The sequence below is a fragment of the Monoraphidium neglectum genome (genome assembly GCF_000611645.1).
Source record: "Monoraphidium neglectum strain SAG 48.87 unplaced genomic scaffold scaffold00071, whole genome shotgun sequence".
Classification (NCBI taxonomy): Eukaryota; Viridiplantae; Chlorophyta; class Chlorophyceae; order Sphaeropleales; family Selenastraceae; genus Monoraphidium; species Monoraphidium neglectum.
This window is the reverse complement of record NW_014013557.1, coordinates 1-17668: the sequence shown is the minus strand read 5'-3', so window position 1 is coordinate 17668 and position 17668 is coordinate 1. Positions and strand designations below refer to the sequence as shown.

Below are 17668 nucleotides of genomic sequence, written 5' to 3'. Positions count from 1 at the left end.
ATGGCGGTTGCCTCCGACGTCGCTGCAGCGCTGGACCAGGCCACGCAGCGCACTGCTGCGAGTGCCGACGACGCGCAGCTGGAGGCATGGGGGAAGCAGTACCCCATGCCAGATGAGAGGAAGGATGACCCTTCCAACCATGCAAAGATGCTGTACAGGTGGGCAACAGCAGCGTCCTGTTGGTGGGAGAGACCGGCCTATCAGGAGTGATTGCTGCGCGCACTGAGTGCGCAGCATCCTGCCCTTTTGTTGCAGCCGGCCCGCCCACATCTGCTCGCGCTGCTGTGCAGACATCTGATGCGTCGCACCCTTTCCGTAGGCCGCCCCGCAGTGACGCGGCTGGCCTTCTCGTGGCGGCCGCGGTGATTGGCTCGTGGGCGCTGCTCTTTTCACACGCCATGTGGGGCATCAAGCTGGACGGCCCCGGCCGCTCTCCGTGGTGGGACATCGTTGGGACATTCTTTGGCCTTGAATTTGCCAGCGCAGGACTGTTCATCACCACCCACGGTGAGAGTGGTTAAGCGGGCTACATGCGTGGCAGCGGTGACGGTCGCGGCAAAAACGGGGTGACGATGCGCACAGGCTGGGGTTATGGGCAGAGCGGCGGCTGGCTGCGTGGGTGACACTCTTGTTCATGTTCTTGTGGATCTGAATTGTGAAAGGCATGCTACAGCAGCAGGCCGTGGAGTGGTTTGGCAGCATTCTACGAGGCATTGGATCGCAGGTCACCCTCGCCGAGCCGCGAGGCGACCGCAGCATCGTTGCCTCCACCTCATCCCTGTACGCATTGCAGACGCCATGCACGGCACTGTGTGCTTCAGGTCGCGCCGCCTCAACGATGCAGTGGGGTGGCTGGCCATTTCGCTCTACGCCTGGTTTGACGTGAGCAGGGGCCACACGCTCGCCAGGGCTTGGGGACGGGGGCAGGTTGCAGCTAGGGGTGAGGCAAGGTCTAAACAGAAGCAGTGGGAGGTCTGCAGGGTATGAGCTGGTGCACCTGTGCCGCGCCGCCGCCGCTGCTGCACCCTGCTGTGGTATAGACTCACTCCCGGCCAGCTGCTTTTATGGCGTTTGATGGCGGCCTTGCTGCCACTCGCAAAGTGAAGGGTCATCTAAAGCTTTAGAATGCCAAGCCCTCATCCAGGGCGCTACCACACTCAACACACGCGCATGCGTGCACACACTCGCGTGCGCACACACACGCACGGACGCGCGCGTGCGCGCGCGCGCACACACACACACACACACACACACACACACACACATACACACACACACTCACATATGCATAACCGCGCGCATACTTGACCCCACCAGTATGGGATGCTCCACAAGAAGCACTGGGAGCACCACGGCTACACCGGCACCCACGACGACCCCGACTTCCACAGCGGCAACTCCGCGCTGCTGCCCTGGTTCTGCAGGTGCGCGGGTGCACGCGCTCGCATGTTCTGAGCCCACTTGCAGAGCCGCTGCAGGATGGGGTGGCCGGCAGCTGCTTGGCACTTTCTGATTTCGACGCAACATGCCTCTGCAGAAGCTTGTGAGAGGGCTGCCTTGCACAATGGACGCCATGATGTTGCTTGCCCTGCATCCATTTCGCCTCTCCCACGACTCACACCACCGCCTCCCATACGACCACCGCCACCATCACCACTACGACCACCAACAGGTTCATGCTGGGCTACAGCACGCCCCTGCAGTTTGCCAAAATCTTTGCTTGGACCATGCTGCTGCAGGTGCAGGAGGGGAAGGGGGGATGGGAGGGGCTCGTGGTGTACGACTATGTTGACATATTGGGCTGGGTTCAGGGGGTTGGGGTGGCGGCCCGGTTGGTGCAGGGCAACCTCGTTCTGCGTAGGGGGTTGCAAAATCAACATAGCGCCCGCTGCAAAATTTAACTAACAGCCCTTCTTGCTTGCGAAATGGGCTGTGATTGGTGATAGTGGCAGTGCTCTCTGTGGGCTCAACAATGGTGCATGAGTATGTGGTGGCTGCCAGGGTATGGTGTGTCTAGGCCCCTGTGAACTGCTGAGGTGCTGCACCCCCAGCAAACCCTTTGGGGGTTGACCAGCGTTTGACCCACTGGTTCCATGCGTGGTTGAGGTGGCCTGGCTGTGAAAGTTGGGTGGATTGGGCGCCTACGAGCTGGCAGCATGCTCGTGGGATGCCGAAACTGGGTTCCAAGGGCATAGTCTTGGGCACTCACTAGCTGCGCGCATGGTCGCTCGGGCCGAATCACTAGGACATCCCATTGACTTGCACCCAGTGAAGCTGGGGCTTCTAACCAAGCCTTGCAATGGCTAAATGCCAAGACAGTCAAGAGTGATTTGCTGCCAACAACAGAACATTTGGGTTGCGTATGTGTGTTTGCCATTCCAACCCATTGCGATGGAGATGACCGACAGTTCGCAGCCTACCGTTATCTCGAAACCGGGAGGTGCATCTGCAAGGGGGGCGGTTCAAGGGCTACCACCCCACTGGCACACATACACATGAATGAACGGTTGCACCTATGGGCTCACACAGTCAATCAGCCTAGATCCTGAGCTGTAGCTGTAGCAAGCATGCGGGCAGTTTATTGTGCAACCCCCTAGCGCAACTCTCTAAGCACAACGTGGTTGACATCACTAACGTCACCAGGGCGCTCATGGGGGATGCTATGTGGGGGACAGGAGCTGTGGATCACAGCAGCCGGGCAGCGGCTTAAATCGGCCGGCCGCGAATGCTTCACTGCATAGAGCCCCCTCCGTGGTACACCTGTGTGGCCTTTCCATTCCACGCATGCATCCCCATGCAGGCGTTCTCTTGCCCCGCTTTGCGAGCGACCGTATCTCTTGCACATTTGCATCTCCTCTGCTTCGCACCGCTCCCCCCTCCCCTTGTCCCCCCAGCCCAAGGGGGTGCGCCACAGGGACCCACGGCCCCTGTCCCCCTGTTCCCTGTCCCCCTCCATTCCCCCGTCCCCCTTCCACCGACCCTGGGCGTGCATCCCTCCACCTCAATCGCCCACCCCTCCCATGTCTCCCTAAAATCCCCGTCGTAACGAGTCATACCTTGTCCCGTCCTGTCCTGTCCGTTCCAATTCCCAGTCCCTGGGCGTGACCTACTGGAACCTGGTCGTTTACCTGGCGGGCGCCCCCATCCTGGCCGCTTTCAGGCTCTTCTACTTTGGGACCTACCTGCCCCACCTGCCGCGCGACGGCAAGGAGGAGATGGGCTGGCAGAAGAGCCACTCGTTCGACGGGCACCCGCTGCTCAGCTTCCTGCAGTGCTACCAGTTTGGGTACCACTGGGAGCACCACAGGTGGGGTGGTGCACTGCACAGGCGGGCAGCCGGCGCGCTGGTATTTCGGGCGGAGGCATCATGTGCGCAGGCATCACTCTTGTGTGTGGGGGGGCCAAAGGGTGTGATGACGAGGACAACGAGCAGCGGCATGTGGTTGGCTCCTGTGCCTCCTTTTGTTGGCTCGCGGGCTTTCCCCCCTTTCTCGTGTTGCGCAACACGACCCACAAATGTGCGGCCTGTCATTTTTTGGTTTATGACGTATTCAGGTGGCCGTACGCCCCCTGGTGGCAGCTGCACGTGTGCAAGGGCATCACTCGGCGCCTGGAAGCCGAGGGCAAGTTCTCACGGCAGCCGCCTGGCAAGCAGCGCCTGCTATGGGAGTAGGCGGTGCGGCGAAGGGTCGGCCCCGCCTTGAACTGACGAGGCTGTGAGACTAAGGCCGGTGCTTAAGTTGGGAGATGCCTGCGCTCCTTGCTTGCTGCATGTGGCTGGCGCAAGGCGGGTACAGGTGGTGCTGCAAGGTGCACAGTGAGGATGGGCAACAGGTCGGCCGTCTTGACCATTGCAGCAGCACCTCGGCGTGACACCAGGTCATAAGAGTGTTCGGCACGACCGCATCCTAGCTGTTGTTTGGGCGCCTTGCACGTTTGTCGATTGAGGGGGTACGGCTGCCATTCAGCTGGCCCCACCTTTGACAGCTGCGTGTCTTTCCTGACGCCGAGTTGGTTGAGGTGGCCAGCAGCGACTCTCGCTGCATCCATTATGCGAGAGAACGCGCATCGGTGGGTTGCCGTTGTGTCCAGCAGCCGTGGATTGAACAGGTCAGGCGGCATGACACGTGGCAGTTGAAGAGACCAGGCGCGCAAGCAGGGGTTTGGGCCTGGTGGATTCCCCTGCTGTTTTTCGTCTTGCCCCGCAAGGTGGGCATGGGAAGAGGCTGTATCAGACACGCTCCTCCCCAACTGTATAAAATTCAAGGAGTTGTGTTTGCTCCAGATACGCAAATGCACACAACTAGCCTGACTTGAAAGTTGCATGCTCCATTATTGCCCACATTGCATACACCCAGCTGTTGCTGTCAGGCCCAGGCCCACCTGACGGCGGCAGCACCCATGCACTCAGTTTTGTTTGTGATTCATGCGTTTCCTACTAGTAGCTGACATGTAACAGCGCCATACTTGCATCAAACTGCATGTGCACAGAGATTTAATATGCCTATAGATGTGAATGCATACGGCTAAAGTAATGCAATTGTACTTCCCGCTTCTGTGGAGGGATTTGTGGAGGTACTAGTGGTAGTGCCACTACCACACCAGTGGCAGCACAACGTTCAGCAATTGACGAAAGATTGGAAAAATGTCCACATCAGCTTTTGCAAATCTTCTGTGGCTTTATAAAAGTAGTCAGTATGCCCACACAAAGTACTGATTGATGACAACAGGTGTGCTTGGAGTGCAACAATTGCAAACCAATTGCCGGCGGCTGTAAGCAGCTAGGCGCATCTCTGCGGCTTGTCGCAGATGCAGCACGTTTTCTAAGCATGCAGAGGGTGGAGGTACCACAAAGGCGCCGGGGGAGCCGTTATGCAAGAGATGAGTTGAAACCCTGAGCAATGTGTAATTGTTGCTTTCTCAACGTCCCACAACGTCCCAGTCCCTGAACCCTGACCCCCACCGCCGTGCTTGCGCGCCTGCTCGTCACCACTGCACAACCTCGCAAATGCTGCTGCACCCCTATCCCGTGGGCGCCTAGGCTAGCACAGGCGTGATGCTACCCCTCAAACCTTGAAAAGCACTTCCTCGTCCGCAATATCCCGCATCTACAGACCCGCCAACAGACGGCCTGTTTCCCCGCGTGCGCCGTGCGACCTGCCCTTGTACCCAATGTACGTAGCCCAATGCATCCGCCACCATACATTACATGTGGCTGTTGATGGCAGAAAGCGGGCACGATTTTATCTTGGTGGGCCCTTGGGGATAGCGCCCTGCACCCCATTCTGCATCTGGGAGCGACCCACTGTGCTGCCAAGTGCCCACGGCAAGTGGTGTGAGGCCGGTGGCCCGGTAGGCTGCCGGGCGTACAGCCCTTCAAATGCATGCGCATGCGCATGAACACCCTGCGCTCCTGAGTCGCGCGGCGGCAGAGTCCTCGCGCGGCGGCAGAGTCCTGTATAAACGTGTGCGATTTGACTGTGTAGAGGGCATCACTTGAAAAGACACTAACACGGCACCACTTTGTTGTGCTACTCGGCATGACAGTATTGAAGCTGGACACCAGGGGCCCTCTCAGCAGGAAGCCCACTAAGCAAGCGTCCTTTCTTTTCTAGGTCCAGGGGGGGCGCAGGCGCGTGCCGGGTTCAGATAGCGCTGCAACACACAGGCTGGTGGCTGCAGGAGCACACAACCACGCACAGCAGGCAGCACACTGCCACAGCACAGCGCTGCAGGGCAGCTGCAGCTGGCTGCACGCAGCAGCACACGGCAATCAATGCGGCGCCTTCACTCCTGTGGTCACCCCTGTGGTCGCCTCAAACGAGTGTGGACGTGCTTGTTGACCCTTGGACACGCACCTATCACACCCTTGAAAATCGCCGCGCCCGCCGTTTCGGAACAAGAAACGCAGCTGGTCTGTTACACATATGATTCCCAGAAGTAAAATTAGAATGTCATCCTGGCTGGCTTACATGGGGCAATTAGACCTTTCAAAAATGCGAGGTGGCAATGTGGTTGTTCTGCTTAGCACAGGGCCGCTTTCAAGCAAGCGACATTGTGAGCGATTGGTGGCATTCATTGCTGCTGGTGCTGCTGCGTGTGCATGCTGAGGGTGTGCGCAATTCTCTAGAACTGACAGGTCAACGCGCTGCTGAAGATTCCACAAAAACAGGGCAGATGGCCAGAATCGAGCAACGCTACATATAACGCAGTGGGCGATAGGCCACGGCGGTGTTCTCGACAGGGCCCCCACGCGTGGGCCCATACGTAAGTGCACACATCTCTGCCGGCGCGCCGCTGCTCAAGCGGATTGGACCTGAAAACATTGCTTCCACACACGAGCCAGGGACACGCAATGAGGGATTGATGCATGGGCCTGCCGCACACTCTGACAACCTGCCGTTGCCACCAGTAGCCAGAGCGAGGGGCGGGCCGGCACTGTAGCCCGCCTGTGCAGTGCGTGCCCATACTATCCGCAGCCCTTGCATAGGGCTGTGCAATCCATTCATGCAAGAAAGTGAGTTCCCAGGTCAGGGGGTGCGCCTAGGCTACGCGCAACACCAACCTCGACAGATCCCAACCTGCTGTGTCGCATCGCAAGGCGGGCCCTCGTGGTCGGGTCACTCTGACTACCCCCTGCCCTGTAGCTGCGACGCCACGGCCTCGTATGTGGCAAAGCACACGGCGTTGGCAGGGAAGCTTCTCAGCAGCGCGGGCCCAAATCCCCTGAACAGCCCCGCAACGCCGTCTGCGGCGATGACCTGGCGGACGCAGTCCGCCATCCCGCGGTACTTGGGGGCAGTGTACGAGTCTACCTGGGGATGGGGGGGGGGCAGGTTGCGACGCAGGGTGGTGGAGATGGGGTACCACATTGTAGGGAGAGAGAGACGTCGTGGCGCCTGTTGCTTAGGCATTTCGCAGATGGCCATCGCACTGAGCCGGCTGCAGGAGGGAGGGCTGATGTGTACGTGCGCGGCAGGCAGGACACCTAGTAGAGCGTTGAGCAGGCATGCGACCCTGCTCAAACATGCACTTGCGATAAAAGTGGGCTGTATTACAACAGCCACAGCAGCACCTCCTTGCTGCTGTTGTGCATGTTGATTTTTCAGAGCTTCTGTCCTATGTGTGCTTAGCTTTAGCCAGCATTTTCCCTAATAAGCTCTCAGGCTGGCTCCTGAACCGCCTGTTGGATCGAGGACATTAATACCGTAGTGACCAGCAGACAAGAGAGTGAGCGGTGTCAATGGCGAACACACACGCCCAACCCCACATGATCCTCATGACACCTGCAGCTTTGACTTGACGATGTCAGTCGGGTAGCAGGCCAGCCAGAACGCAGTGCCTCCCAGCCCGCCAGCCAGCAGGTTGTCGCTGAAGCCGAGGGAGCTGGTGGGGACGCCCTGAGGCAGGGGACAGAGGAAGGAGAGGGAGGTAACACACCAGGTGATTGTTGAGGGATGCAGGTGGAACAGCCTGACGGTGCCCGGCCCATGCAGCCCTGGGCTTTGAAGCCCAACAAAATCAAGCACACAGGCGTGCCTCGCTGCGCAAAGATGCAGAAGCTCAGCATTGCTTGACGCCTTGGCATGCAGGGCGCGCCAGCATGGCAACCCCTGCTCCACGGGAGCCGCACCTTACTGTGTGCGATGGCCTCCTTGGATAGGTGGTAGACCCCAAACATTGCCAGGTTGCCCAAGGACTGCGGGAAGGAAGGGGGGGGGAGGGGGGGCGCTCCGGCTTGGAACTGGTGGCCGGAGGCCTCGATGCCTCCCTGTGGCAGCGGCCGCGGCCCGTACCGGCCCCCACGGACAATCGACCGACTGCCAGCCTGCTGCAGCTGCTTAAAACGTGTGACGAGGTGCGAGCGCCTGCCTGCACCTCCCAAGCCGCTTGGAAGGCTCACGAGGCCCAGCTTGAGGAGGGGCACGCGCTGGAGGGGATAATTGCAGATTGAGCGCACCTCCCGTAGCAGCGTAGCGCCCAGCCCCTTGAACAAGCCCGGCAGGCCCCCCTCGTTGCGCAGCACGTGCCGTGCCACGTCACGCGGCCCGCGGTACAGCGCCGCCTGCAAGGATCATAAGAGGGAAACAGGAGACGGCGTGGGGCTGGGATGGCGCCAGGCGAACAGCGCGGCAAAAGGACGAGGGCGCATGTGCGCTGTCCAGCAGCATATCTCCCAGGGCGCAGCGCAGGCGCTGCCGCCGCAGCTGCCGCCGCCGCTTCCAAGAGCTCGCTTCTCCACACGTGCTGCAGACCGGCGCAAAAGCGGCCAGCACAAGACGCAGCAGACAGCGGCCAAGCGGCGCCCACCGATCCAGGGTCGACGCCCGCCGCCGCCAGCCGCGCCGCCGCCACCTTCTTGTCCCCCTGAGCCTGCAGCCGGCACTTCAGCAGCTCGGTCGGGCAGGCCACCAGCGACACGGCCGCGGAGGCGGCGAGGGCCGACAGCAGCTCGTCTGACAGCGTCAAGGGGCTGCCTGCACGGCCGCATGCGTGCACAAGTGGATTTGTGGACAAGCACGCGTGAGTGAATATGCGTGTGGATGTGTGTGCACGTGTTCACGTCTGTGCAGGTGTGAACATGTTACATGTATGTTTGTGCAAGAGTGAGTGTGTGCGCTCACTCCAAAAGAGTTGTGCAAGGAGATGTCAGCTAAGGTGCTTGCAGCGAATTACAACCTGAGGGGTCAGAGCAGCGGGATGGCGGCGGCCGCTGCAGGGCCGCTCCCAACCTTTTGCAGGCGTCCCCTGCGTGCCCGCCCCGCGCGGCTGCCGAGCGCGCACCATCCTCGTGCGCCAGCAGCGCCTGGGCCTGGCCCCGGGATGAGAACAGGATGGCGTTGAACAGCGCCACCGTAGCAAAGGGCGCGGCCATGCCTGCACGCAAACAGGCGTAGGATGAGGATGAGTGTGGAGTGAGCGGCTGGAGGGCAGCCTTACAAAAGATCCTTGCGCCCCCGGCTGCAGCGCAACGAAGGGTGCTGGTTGGGTCCGTCGGCTCCCTCGCTGTCGATGCCGAAGGGCGCGGCGCTCACCCCTGTAGAAGCCTCGCAGGCCCTCTTTGGCGAGCGTCTGCCGCGCGGCATCGAGGGGGCCTCGGAACTGCGCCGCCGCGGGCGCCGCAGATTGGCTCTGCATTTTGACCTGTGAGGAGCGCAGGCAAAATTGAGAGCAAGTCAGGACACCCAATACTTGCCTTTTGACAAGGGCGCTCCCTACGCGAAAAACCACACTGGATGCAATCCGGCCCAGGCTGTATCAGGTGCGTACTCCTGGGTTTTTCTGGCTGTTTGCCATTGCCGTACCGGTGGCACAGCCTGCGTGCGCATGAGCCATGTGCGCACCCACATGTCCATGTGAGTGCCAGCACAGCGTGGTGTGCTGGCGCCGACTGCGGCGCCTTGCTGTTCACCTTGATTGTATCAAATGGATGCCCCACTAGTAGCTGCGCCGTGCCTGCCGCTGTGCCTGCTGCCAGATCGAGGGCCATTGTCACTCCCTTGCTATTGGGCGCGTGCGCCTGCTGCACATCTTGCGACATTGGCGCGGGGACGGCCTGCACAGAGTTGACTACCGCCAGTGCGTCTAGACTGCTAGCTGCCGGTGCGTTGTGCATTTTGGCCTGCCAGGCCTCGCACAATGCGTCCTCGGCCACGAGGCCTTGGAACTTTTTCGAAAAGAAAGAGCATACAGCGGCCTAGGCACAAAAAAAATTGTTTTACGGCTTTTTATGTATGTGTTTTCTCCACCATCAACCTGAAGATTGAGATCTGCATTCGGAAAGCGTCTGGGCCCCTTACGGCACTGCGGCATGGCAGTCTGATCGCAGGGTTGAAATGTGTGTGTGTTCATGTGTGTGTGTGTGTATGTGTGTGTATGTATGTGTGTGTGTGTGTGTGTCTGTGCGTGTGTGTGTGTGTGTGTGTCTGTGCGTGTGCGTGCGTGCGTGCGTGCGTGCGTGCCGCATGCGTGTGTGTGTGTGGAGGGCTACTCTGTTATGGGGGCTGCACTCGGCCCTCATTTTGCCCGACTTTCTGCGGCAACCCACCTTTCCTCCCAAGGCAGCCCCCTTCTTCCCACGCCCGTCCTCCGTTCATGTGTGACCTTGCACTTGGCAAGGGCATGCTGAGGGTGCGTGCCGAGATCGAGCAACACAATTGCAGCGCTAATCAATGGTTTATGCAGGACATCACGCACCGATGCGTCGCAGCGGCGGCGCCCTCAACTCCCACAGCCCATACAATCATGCTGGCAAAGGCCGTGATTGGCCTTCGCCAGCATGGTTGCTACACGCAGGTTGGCAGGCTCATCTCAAGGATGCGCTCGGCCGCGTGCCGCACATGCGCACAATGATGCTGAGCTGTTTGCCTTGGAAGGGCCGGCCGTCAGTCAGCTTGGGCCGTGTCACACTCCTCTCACACGACGTAGGGACGCTGCGCCTCTTCAAACGTTTGAAGGCATTCGCCAGCTTTCTTGGCCTCTTCGGCGCACTTGGAGCCCCGCTACATCGCGCCCGCTTCTCACCAAGCTCAGCAGCATCGTCAGCAGCAGCAAAACCAGCTGCCCATGGAATGCTGCGTTACAGTTAGCAAGCACAGCAGCCGAGGCTCCTGGTTAGCAGGAGCACCGCCGTGGGAGACCACACCCTCATCCCTGCAGCTGCAGCGCCACCTCCGCCCGGACGTGCTGCTCAAACCCAGCCCGGCCGCCGAGCTGCGCCGGCGGCCGCCCCATGCTGCTGCCGTCGCCGTGGTTGCCGCCGCCGGCGTCGCCGCCGGCGCCCGCATCCTGCCCCTCCTCTTCCGGGTCTGGGTCGTCTATCAGGAGCGACTCGAACAGCGCCGCGCCCTCGCTGCCCTCAGCCACCACCTCCACGTGAGGCGTCACGCGGCGTGCCTGGGGGCCACGGGTGCAAATGGATTGCCTTTGGCCCAAGATACTCGACTTGCTGGACCGCGCATGGTTTGATCATGGTTTGACGCGCAGCAGTTGAGGCCTTGCTCGCAGCAGCCCCGCTCATGCAAACGCAGTGCTGCAGCGACCAGCATAAGGGCTTTTCCGTGGCACCCCACCTGCCGCGTCTTGGCGATCGTCTGCCACAGCAGGCTTGTGGTGGGTGGCGCCCACTGCTGCTGCTGCTGCTGCTGCTGCCCGATGCTGGTGATCCCCTGCTTGTACAGCACCAATATCAGAATGTACGCGTCCAGGACCCACACGGTCGCCTCTCCAGCCCCCGCCGCCGCAGTACCACCGCCATCACCCTCCGGCGGCTGCCGATGACGTCCCGATGACGTCAGCGACGCTTTTGAAAGGTCCAGGCCGGTCGCGATCAGCGAGTCGGCACCCGCCCAGGCGGAGAGCTCGGGGTACACGGCCCGCGAGAGCTCGCGCGCGGGCAGGCCGCCCCAGAGGTGGTGCAGGTACGCCGTGAGGTCGGGGTGGGCCTGGGCGGCCGGGGAGAGGAGGGGGCTGCGGAGGAGCGCGTAGACGGCGCGGGGCAGGGGGCGGAGGGCGGGGTGCTGCGGGAAGGACAGGTCGATCTGGGGGGGAGGGGGGGGGGGGGCAGGGCCGCGTGGAGGTGGGGAGGGTGATGATTGGAAGGGAGGCAGCACGGTCTGGTGGCGACAGCAGGTGGAATTGGCTTGAAAGTATCAAGCGCAGGCGAATAGGCTGGACACGGGCAGACTCCCTTGGATTGCGCCGCAGCTGCCCTGGCGCGCCTTTCCCCCCAACCTCTGCCCCTTGAGCCCCACCGGCATCTGCAGCAACTCCTGCGCCGACGCCCTGGGGTGCAGGTTCCTGCACAGGGGGTAAGGAGAGCAGCGGCCCTCAGCAGGCATGGCAGCTCCACAGGAGCGCACACGGGTGCCGCCATCCCGTCGGCATCCGCAAGGATCACCCATCCGCTCTGTCTACATCCAGCCCCTGCGCTGCTGAAGTCAGCAGCACAAGCGGGGCCGGCCCTGCACCCCGCAGCCCCCGTCCTCTGCGACCGTCACCTCTGCTCTGCATCTTCGATTGCCTAGTCAACTCAGAATAGGACATCAAGCAGGAGACTCCCTGTCATTGCCCGCATATCACAACCCACCCAAGGGTCGAAGAATGCTATCAGGCCGCAGGTCCAGCGCCACCGCGCACCTGTGGCGGTTGGCGGCGAATATGACGAGCCAGTCGCGCAGCACCGGCCGCGCCTGCACCACCCCCTGCTGCGTAACCGCGCGACCGATCTTGTGGGTGAGCGCCGCCAGGGTGGCGGCGGCGTCGACGGCCGCGTAGATATCAGTTGGCGCGTGAGCCTGCGACAGCCTTTGATATTTGAGTGGCGGGCGGCGGTTCCGACCTCATGCATTAGCAGACAAGACAGGCAAGGTGACATGAACATCCCAGGTGCAGCAGCACAGGGCCAAGCCAAGCGGCTGGAGGCGATCAGAAGCGAGCGGAGACACATAGAAGCTGTGAGGGCCTGCGCGAGTGCATGCATGACTCTTTCAACAGGGTGCCCCTCCCTGGGGTGGCCGTGCACATTCGAGTGACGCGCGCTGGCAGATTTCGAGCCGCGCCGCACAAACATCACGCGCCTCCGCCACGCGCCCGCGCCGAACCGTAACCCACCCCCCTTTTGCCCGCGGCGACCCTCACCTGAAAGTGGCGACCCTCAGCCGCCGCTGCACCTCAAAAGGCCGCGCCCCGCCGCCGCCGCCCGCCATCGACGCAAGGCTCGCGCTGCTGCCGCCCGCGCCGCCACCGCCGCCCTGGTCCGCGGCCACGGGCAGCGCCTGTGTGCTGCCCGGACGGCTGCCCGCGAGGCCGCTGCCCAGCGGCACCCCCACTACTCGCGTGTACTGATAGGCAGCCTGGACGTACACGGGGCGGTTCAGGGCCTCCCTAGACTGGTCGACAACGCCGGCTTCGACGTTTTCGAGGTCGACGAGGATAGCCGTCCCCGCGTCGGCCGAGGGCACGTGAAACAGCCCCGCGTCGCCGCCGCCGTCGGCGAAGGCGCGGCCGTAGCAGCGGGCGGCGCGGAGCGAGGGGGATGTGCGGACGCGCAGGAGGCCGCCGTAGCCGCGGCCGGCGGCGAGACGCCTGTGTGGGTGGAGGGGCGGTTTGGGAACGCATGAGGGGTTGACACTTGGGAGACTGCTTGCGTGCGGGCAGGACGACAGGGAGTTTGTGGGGTAAAGAAAGCCCCACCGCAACAGAGGCGAGAGTTGAGATTCCAATGGTGGCGACAGTCATTTGAAAAGTACAAAGCCTGGGAGGAGACGGCTGGGCAGCAGCTGCTTGAAGGAGGGGGGGCGCGTCGGCGGTGAGGCTGGGGGGCTGTGTGCAGGGGCGTGCCGCACCTGACGAGGTCCTGCGGCAGCGAGGCAGACTCTGCTGACGGGTAAAGGAACATGCAGCCGCCGGTTGCGCTGCACAGTGGCTCCATTTGCTGCAGGGGGGCAGTGGGTGGTGATTGTCTGGAGATGCCGATTGTTCAGGGCTGGAGGAGGGTTTTCGTTGGCAAAAAGGGAAAAGTTCCGTGGGGCAATTGAGGCGAAGGCACGCCGCACTCGCAGGGCATTCACAAACGAGTGCCGGGCAGCTTGCTGCCAAATTGGGCAACACGCTCCATGGCAGAAGCAGAACCCACCCAGCGCCTCCCACTAGCGGCCTGTGCGGGCGCTCAGAATGCAAGAGAGCGCCAAGCCCGCGCGGCCCACCTGCAGCCCCACCGTCACGCCCGCCACCGCAAACACGTCGACGCACGCCCCCACGCTCGCCGCTGCCACCGCCGCCTGCTCGTAAAACGCGCGGCTCCGTGCGGCCGCGCCGCCGCCCGCCGTGTCGGCCCCGCCTTCGCCCGTCAGGCCTGCCGAATGCGGGGCCGCGGCCGCGGCTACCTCGGACTCTGGCAGCAGCGTGCGGCCGGGCCCGATGTTGGAAGGCCCTGAGATCATCAGCAGCAGGTGGGCCTGCCCAAGGAACGGCGGCGCGTGGGGCGCGTGGCCAGACGCGCCTGTAGGCGGCGCGTTGGCAGCGTCCTGCGGGGCACGACGGTTGCGAGTCATAAAGTGTGGGCTTGCCTTGCTAGGGCGGAGCATGCGGGACAGGAACACACGACTCAACACCGATCAAGGCGACCCTCTGGCGACCTCTGACAGCAATTCTGGCCCTGCCTCGGAGTCCAACAGCGCCCCACTGGCAGCACCCTGGCCCCGACACAGAAAGGTTTTCACATATGCCTCCTCACTCATCGACTCTCGCCCCATGGTCAATAAAAAAACCCCACCTTCCCACCTCCGTCCAGCAACCTCACTCCTCCCACCACCAAGACAACCCCTTCCACCAAAACCCACCAGGTACTCAATGATCGCCTGCAACGCGGGCCCCAGTGCCCTGCGCTGCCCCCCCTCGTCCGCGCCTCCGCCGGGCCCCACACGGTCGGGGCTGTGGCTGCGGTTACGCTCCGTGCTGGGCGGCTGCAGCGTCGGCGGCTGCATGGGGGCCTCTGTTGCGATGAGGTCGAGCGCCTGGTGCAACGGCGCCAGGGGTCGGCAGGATGTCATCGCATCATCAGGCTCACCACCACCGCTGGCAACCCCGCCAAGGCCAAATGCGTGACATCACCGCCCAACTCGCTCACAGTCCTCCACCGAACAACCGGCACGACCAATCCCCACCGCTACCGCCGCCAGCATCTCATTCGCTACTGTTGCGCAACGCCAAGCATGCAGAACCGCGCCACCACGACCGAAATCTGCTTGCTTTGAAACCAGCACCAACAACAAGACAAAGGTGGCCGCTTAGGCAAGCAGCACTGAATTGCGCAAGGTTGACGCCGGCGCCTCCCGGACCGCTGTCCCTTTCAACTCCTGTTTCGAGGGACCAACAGAATCCCGCGCCCAGCCGCCCGGCCTCACCTGAGCTAGCCGCTCTCTGAACGCCCCTACCGGCGCCAGCAGCGCCGCCAGCGGCAGCACGTCTTCCAGCGGCACCAACAGCGGCTGGCCCTCAAGGACCGGCAGGCAGCGCACCAGCGGCGCGCCGCCTGGGTTGGGTGGGGAGGATGACCCAGTGCGTGCGGCCGTCGACGCGCGTGCTAGCCCAATGGTCGCGCGCGTTGCGAGTCACCTCTTTCCTTTCAGCCGCCCGACCCTCCACAATGAGCTGATATCAGCAGCACGCCCGCACCTCTGACATCCCAGAGGCCGATGCGGTCTGAGAACGTGACCAGTCCGAACAGCGCAGTGCGGGGCAGAGCGTCCAGCACGCTCAGTAGGGACGTGCGCACCTGGCGGGGCGGGAATGGGAGGGCGCGGGTGGGACGAAGGCGGCAGGGCTGGAGCGGGGGCGCGAGCAAAGCTGCAGCAGTCATGGGGCCATGCGCCTCAGCGTCAAGGGCACACGATGAAGTTATGCTGGCCGCTTAGAGGCTGGGCGAGATTCTGACGCCACGGCTTGCCCAGCGCCGGCTGCTTGCAAACACGGGTTGCTTTCATCACATGTGACCATCGCAGACTCACCAGGTCAAGAAAGTCCTCGTCCCCGGCTGCGTCCACGACTGCAATATACGCAGGCGCCCGCCCCAGCCCGCTGCCGCCCCCTACCCCTCGCAGCGGCCCCCCGCCGCCGCCGCTCGCCGCCGCCGCTGCCCACGCGTCGCGTGCGTCGCCGCTGGCGGCGGCCGCGGCCGCGGCGCGGTCATCGGCGTCGCCAACGTCAACTTCGTACACACTGCAGGCGAGCTCAGGCAGCAGATCCCGGGCCATCAGCTGCTTGAGGTACCTCGCCGCGACAGGCCCGCCCCCCAGGCCCGTCGCCTTGCCGCACAGGCTGCATGTGAACCCCCCGCTTGCCAGCTCGCAGAAGCGGTTGATATACGCATAGCAGTGGCGGCAGCGCGCGAGGAGCGGCAGCGGGGACGGGCCAGCGGCGGCGCAGAGGGGCAGGCCATCGGCTGGGGTCGCGAGCGGTTCGATCAGGCAGCCGAAGGGCAGACCGCAGGCGTCCTTGAGCAGGCCTGTGCGTAGCGCCGTAGGCGCAAAGGGTTGGGCGTGGCGTCGGCGCAGTGCAGCCCTTGTGCAGTTGAATCGGTCGCACATGATGCCGCGCTGTCATATGCAGGTCATGCGAGAGCGCCATCCGATTTTCTATATTCTGCCTGATGCATCATTTTCGCTCGCCTGAGGAGGGACACACCCCTCCTAGAGTGAACTGGATCCTCATTGCCCGCAATCTAGGGCCCCTTGCGGCCAAAATGTATATGGTAGAAATATCCCATTTGGGGTGACACAGCAAACATAACCTTATGACACACTAGATCATCCGTGCCGAGATCCTGCAAGTCTGGCAAGCAATGAAGGGATCAAATTATGCGAAGATACAACTCAGCATCCGCATCCCTTACACAAAAGAGCAACAACACCAGCCTAGGCAGCTGCACACCCAACCGCTTTGCAACTGAAATGGCGACGAGCCCGCCCCGTCTCATCCCTTGCTACGCCGTCAAAATCATCGTCAATTCAGGCAGCACATACAGTTTATTATGTCATATCTTACAAGCTGCAGTTGACGACAGTATCAGAATCGTTGTGGCGCAGTGGCTCCTGGGACGCATCCCGTTGCAACACTCATCACACGGAAGACCAAACAGAGCACCCAGCTGTGTCAACAAAAGGTCAAGTGTTGGCGATGGATGGTGAAGGATGGAGAGCAAGCACCAGCATTGCCAAATCATGAAAACTGGTGTTGACAGGCTCCAACTTCAATGCCCCGCCCCCAGGCAGTGGCCGTCCTCAGCTGGCCAGCCATGCGTGACTTGCTGGCAGAGGCCGCACTGGGTGGGGCGCGAAGTGCAAGGCTCTATGCCTATATGAGGTGCCCCGCGTTCCAGTGTGGCGCCAACTTGTTTCCCGCCATCACCCAGCGTGGCTCAAGCACAGGCGATTTTGAGCCCTGATTGTGACGGAGCGTAGCAGGTCGGCGTTAAAGCGGCCCTGGTTTGACGAATGCCATTTGGTGTGTCTCCTGCATCACTTGTTGGCGCCAGCCAGGTTCATCTGCTTGTCTGCAAAACCGAGAAGAATGCACCATGCAGGGGATGTGCATGCCGTGGCGGACGTGGAGGGCAGCCAAGCATGTAGAAGCAGTGCGCGGCTGCTGCACCGCGGCAGCACGCACGTACGATGTGTATACCCCGCACGTCCATATTGTAATCACGGCTCAACATGCGCCCGCGACGCGGATGGGCGTCCATGCACCCCCCAATTGTGGCGCGCGGTCCCACACGTCCAAGTCTCGGTGTATACCATGGATGCCGGCAGCCTCAGCTTGCAAGCAAACAACTGGCTCCTAAAACCAATTGCTATTGAATCCGCCGGCTGCGTCTCGCTGACCGTAGACGTGTGAGGTCTTTGAATAGGAAGTCCTCCTCTGCGTGGGTCTGGATCACAAGATCTGAGCGCGGGTAAGAGGAGCACACTGCGCGCGCGTGCGTGCGAACGGATTGAGGTACGCACGATGGTCTGCGAGCGCACCTTGCAAGCGGTGGCCGGGGCGCTGACGCGCCCGGGCCTTGAGATCACACCAGACAGCATCCAAGACCTGTGGCAGACAGACGCTGCTCGCCCGCACATAACGCCCATGGCCACTGATGACGAAGCCCCGCCCAAGTCACAGGCAC

General features: G+C 62.2%; 3 protein-coding genes across 3 annotated transcripts; 1 reads left to right on the top strand and 2 right to left on the bottom strand.

Annotated features, from left to right (window-relative positions):
- Positions 1-3673, top strand: MNEG_0808 (Beta-carotene ketolase; the record flags this gene model as incomplete). The annotated part of the gene is made up of 8 exons (XM_014050707.1): positions 1-158; positions 320-507; positions 794-882; positions 1318-1424; positions 1673-1814; positions 2895-2903; positions 3093-3307; positions 3556-3673. The coding sequence occupies 8 exons, from the start codon at positions 1-3 to the stop codon at positions 3671-3673; spliced, it is 1026 nt and encodes a 341-aa protein (XP_013906161.1).
- A 3604-nt stretch (positions 3674-7277) lies between these two features.
- MNEG_0807 (carnitine/acylcarnitine carrier-like protein) lies at positions 7278-9138 on the bottom strand (the record flags this gene model as incomplete). The annotated part of the gene is made up of 6 exons (XM_014050706.1): positions 7278-7400; positions 7634-7699; positions 7961-8065; positions 8311-8477; positions 8785-8877; positions 9036-9138. The coding sequence occupies 6 exons, from the start codon at positions 9136-9138 to the stop codon at positions 7278-7280; spliced, it is 657 nt and encodes a 218-aa protein (XP_013906160.1).
- A 1509-nt stretch (positions 9139-10647) lies between these two features.
- MNEG_0806 (hypothetical protein) lies at positions 10648-15755 on the bottom strand (the record flags this gene model as incomplete). Its single annotated transcript, XM_014050705.1, has 11 exons — positions 10648-10896; positions 11073-11540; positions 11754-11799; positions 12139-12306; positions 12640-13086; positions 13347-13435; positions 13707-14027; positions 14343-14516; positions 14937-15034; positions 15178-15277; positions 15510-15755. The coding sequence occupies 11 exons, from the start codon at positions 15753-15755 to the stop codon at positions 10648-10650; spliced, it is 2406 nt and encodes an 801-aa protein (XP_013906159.1).
- Positions 15756-17668: the final 1913 nt, after the last annotated feature.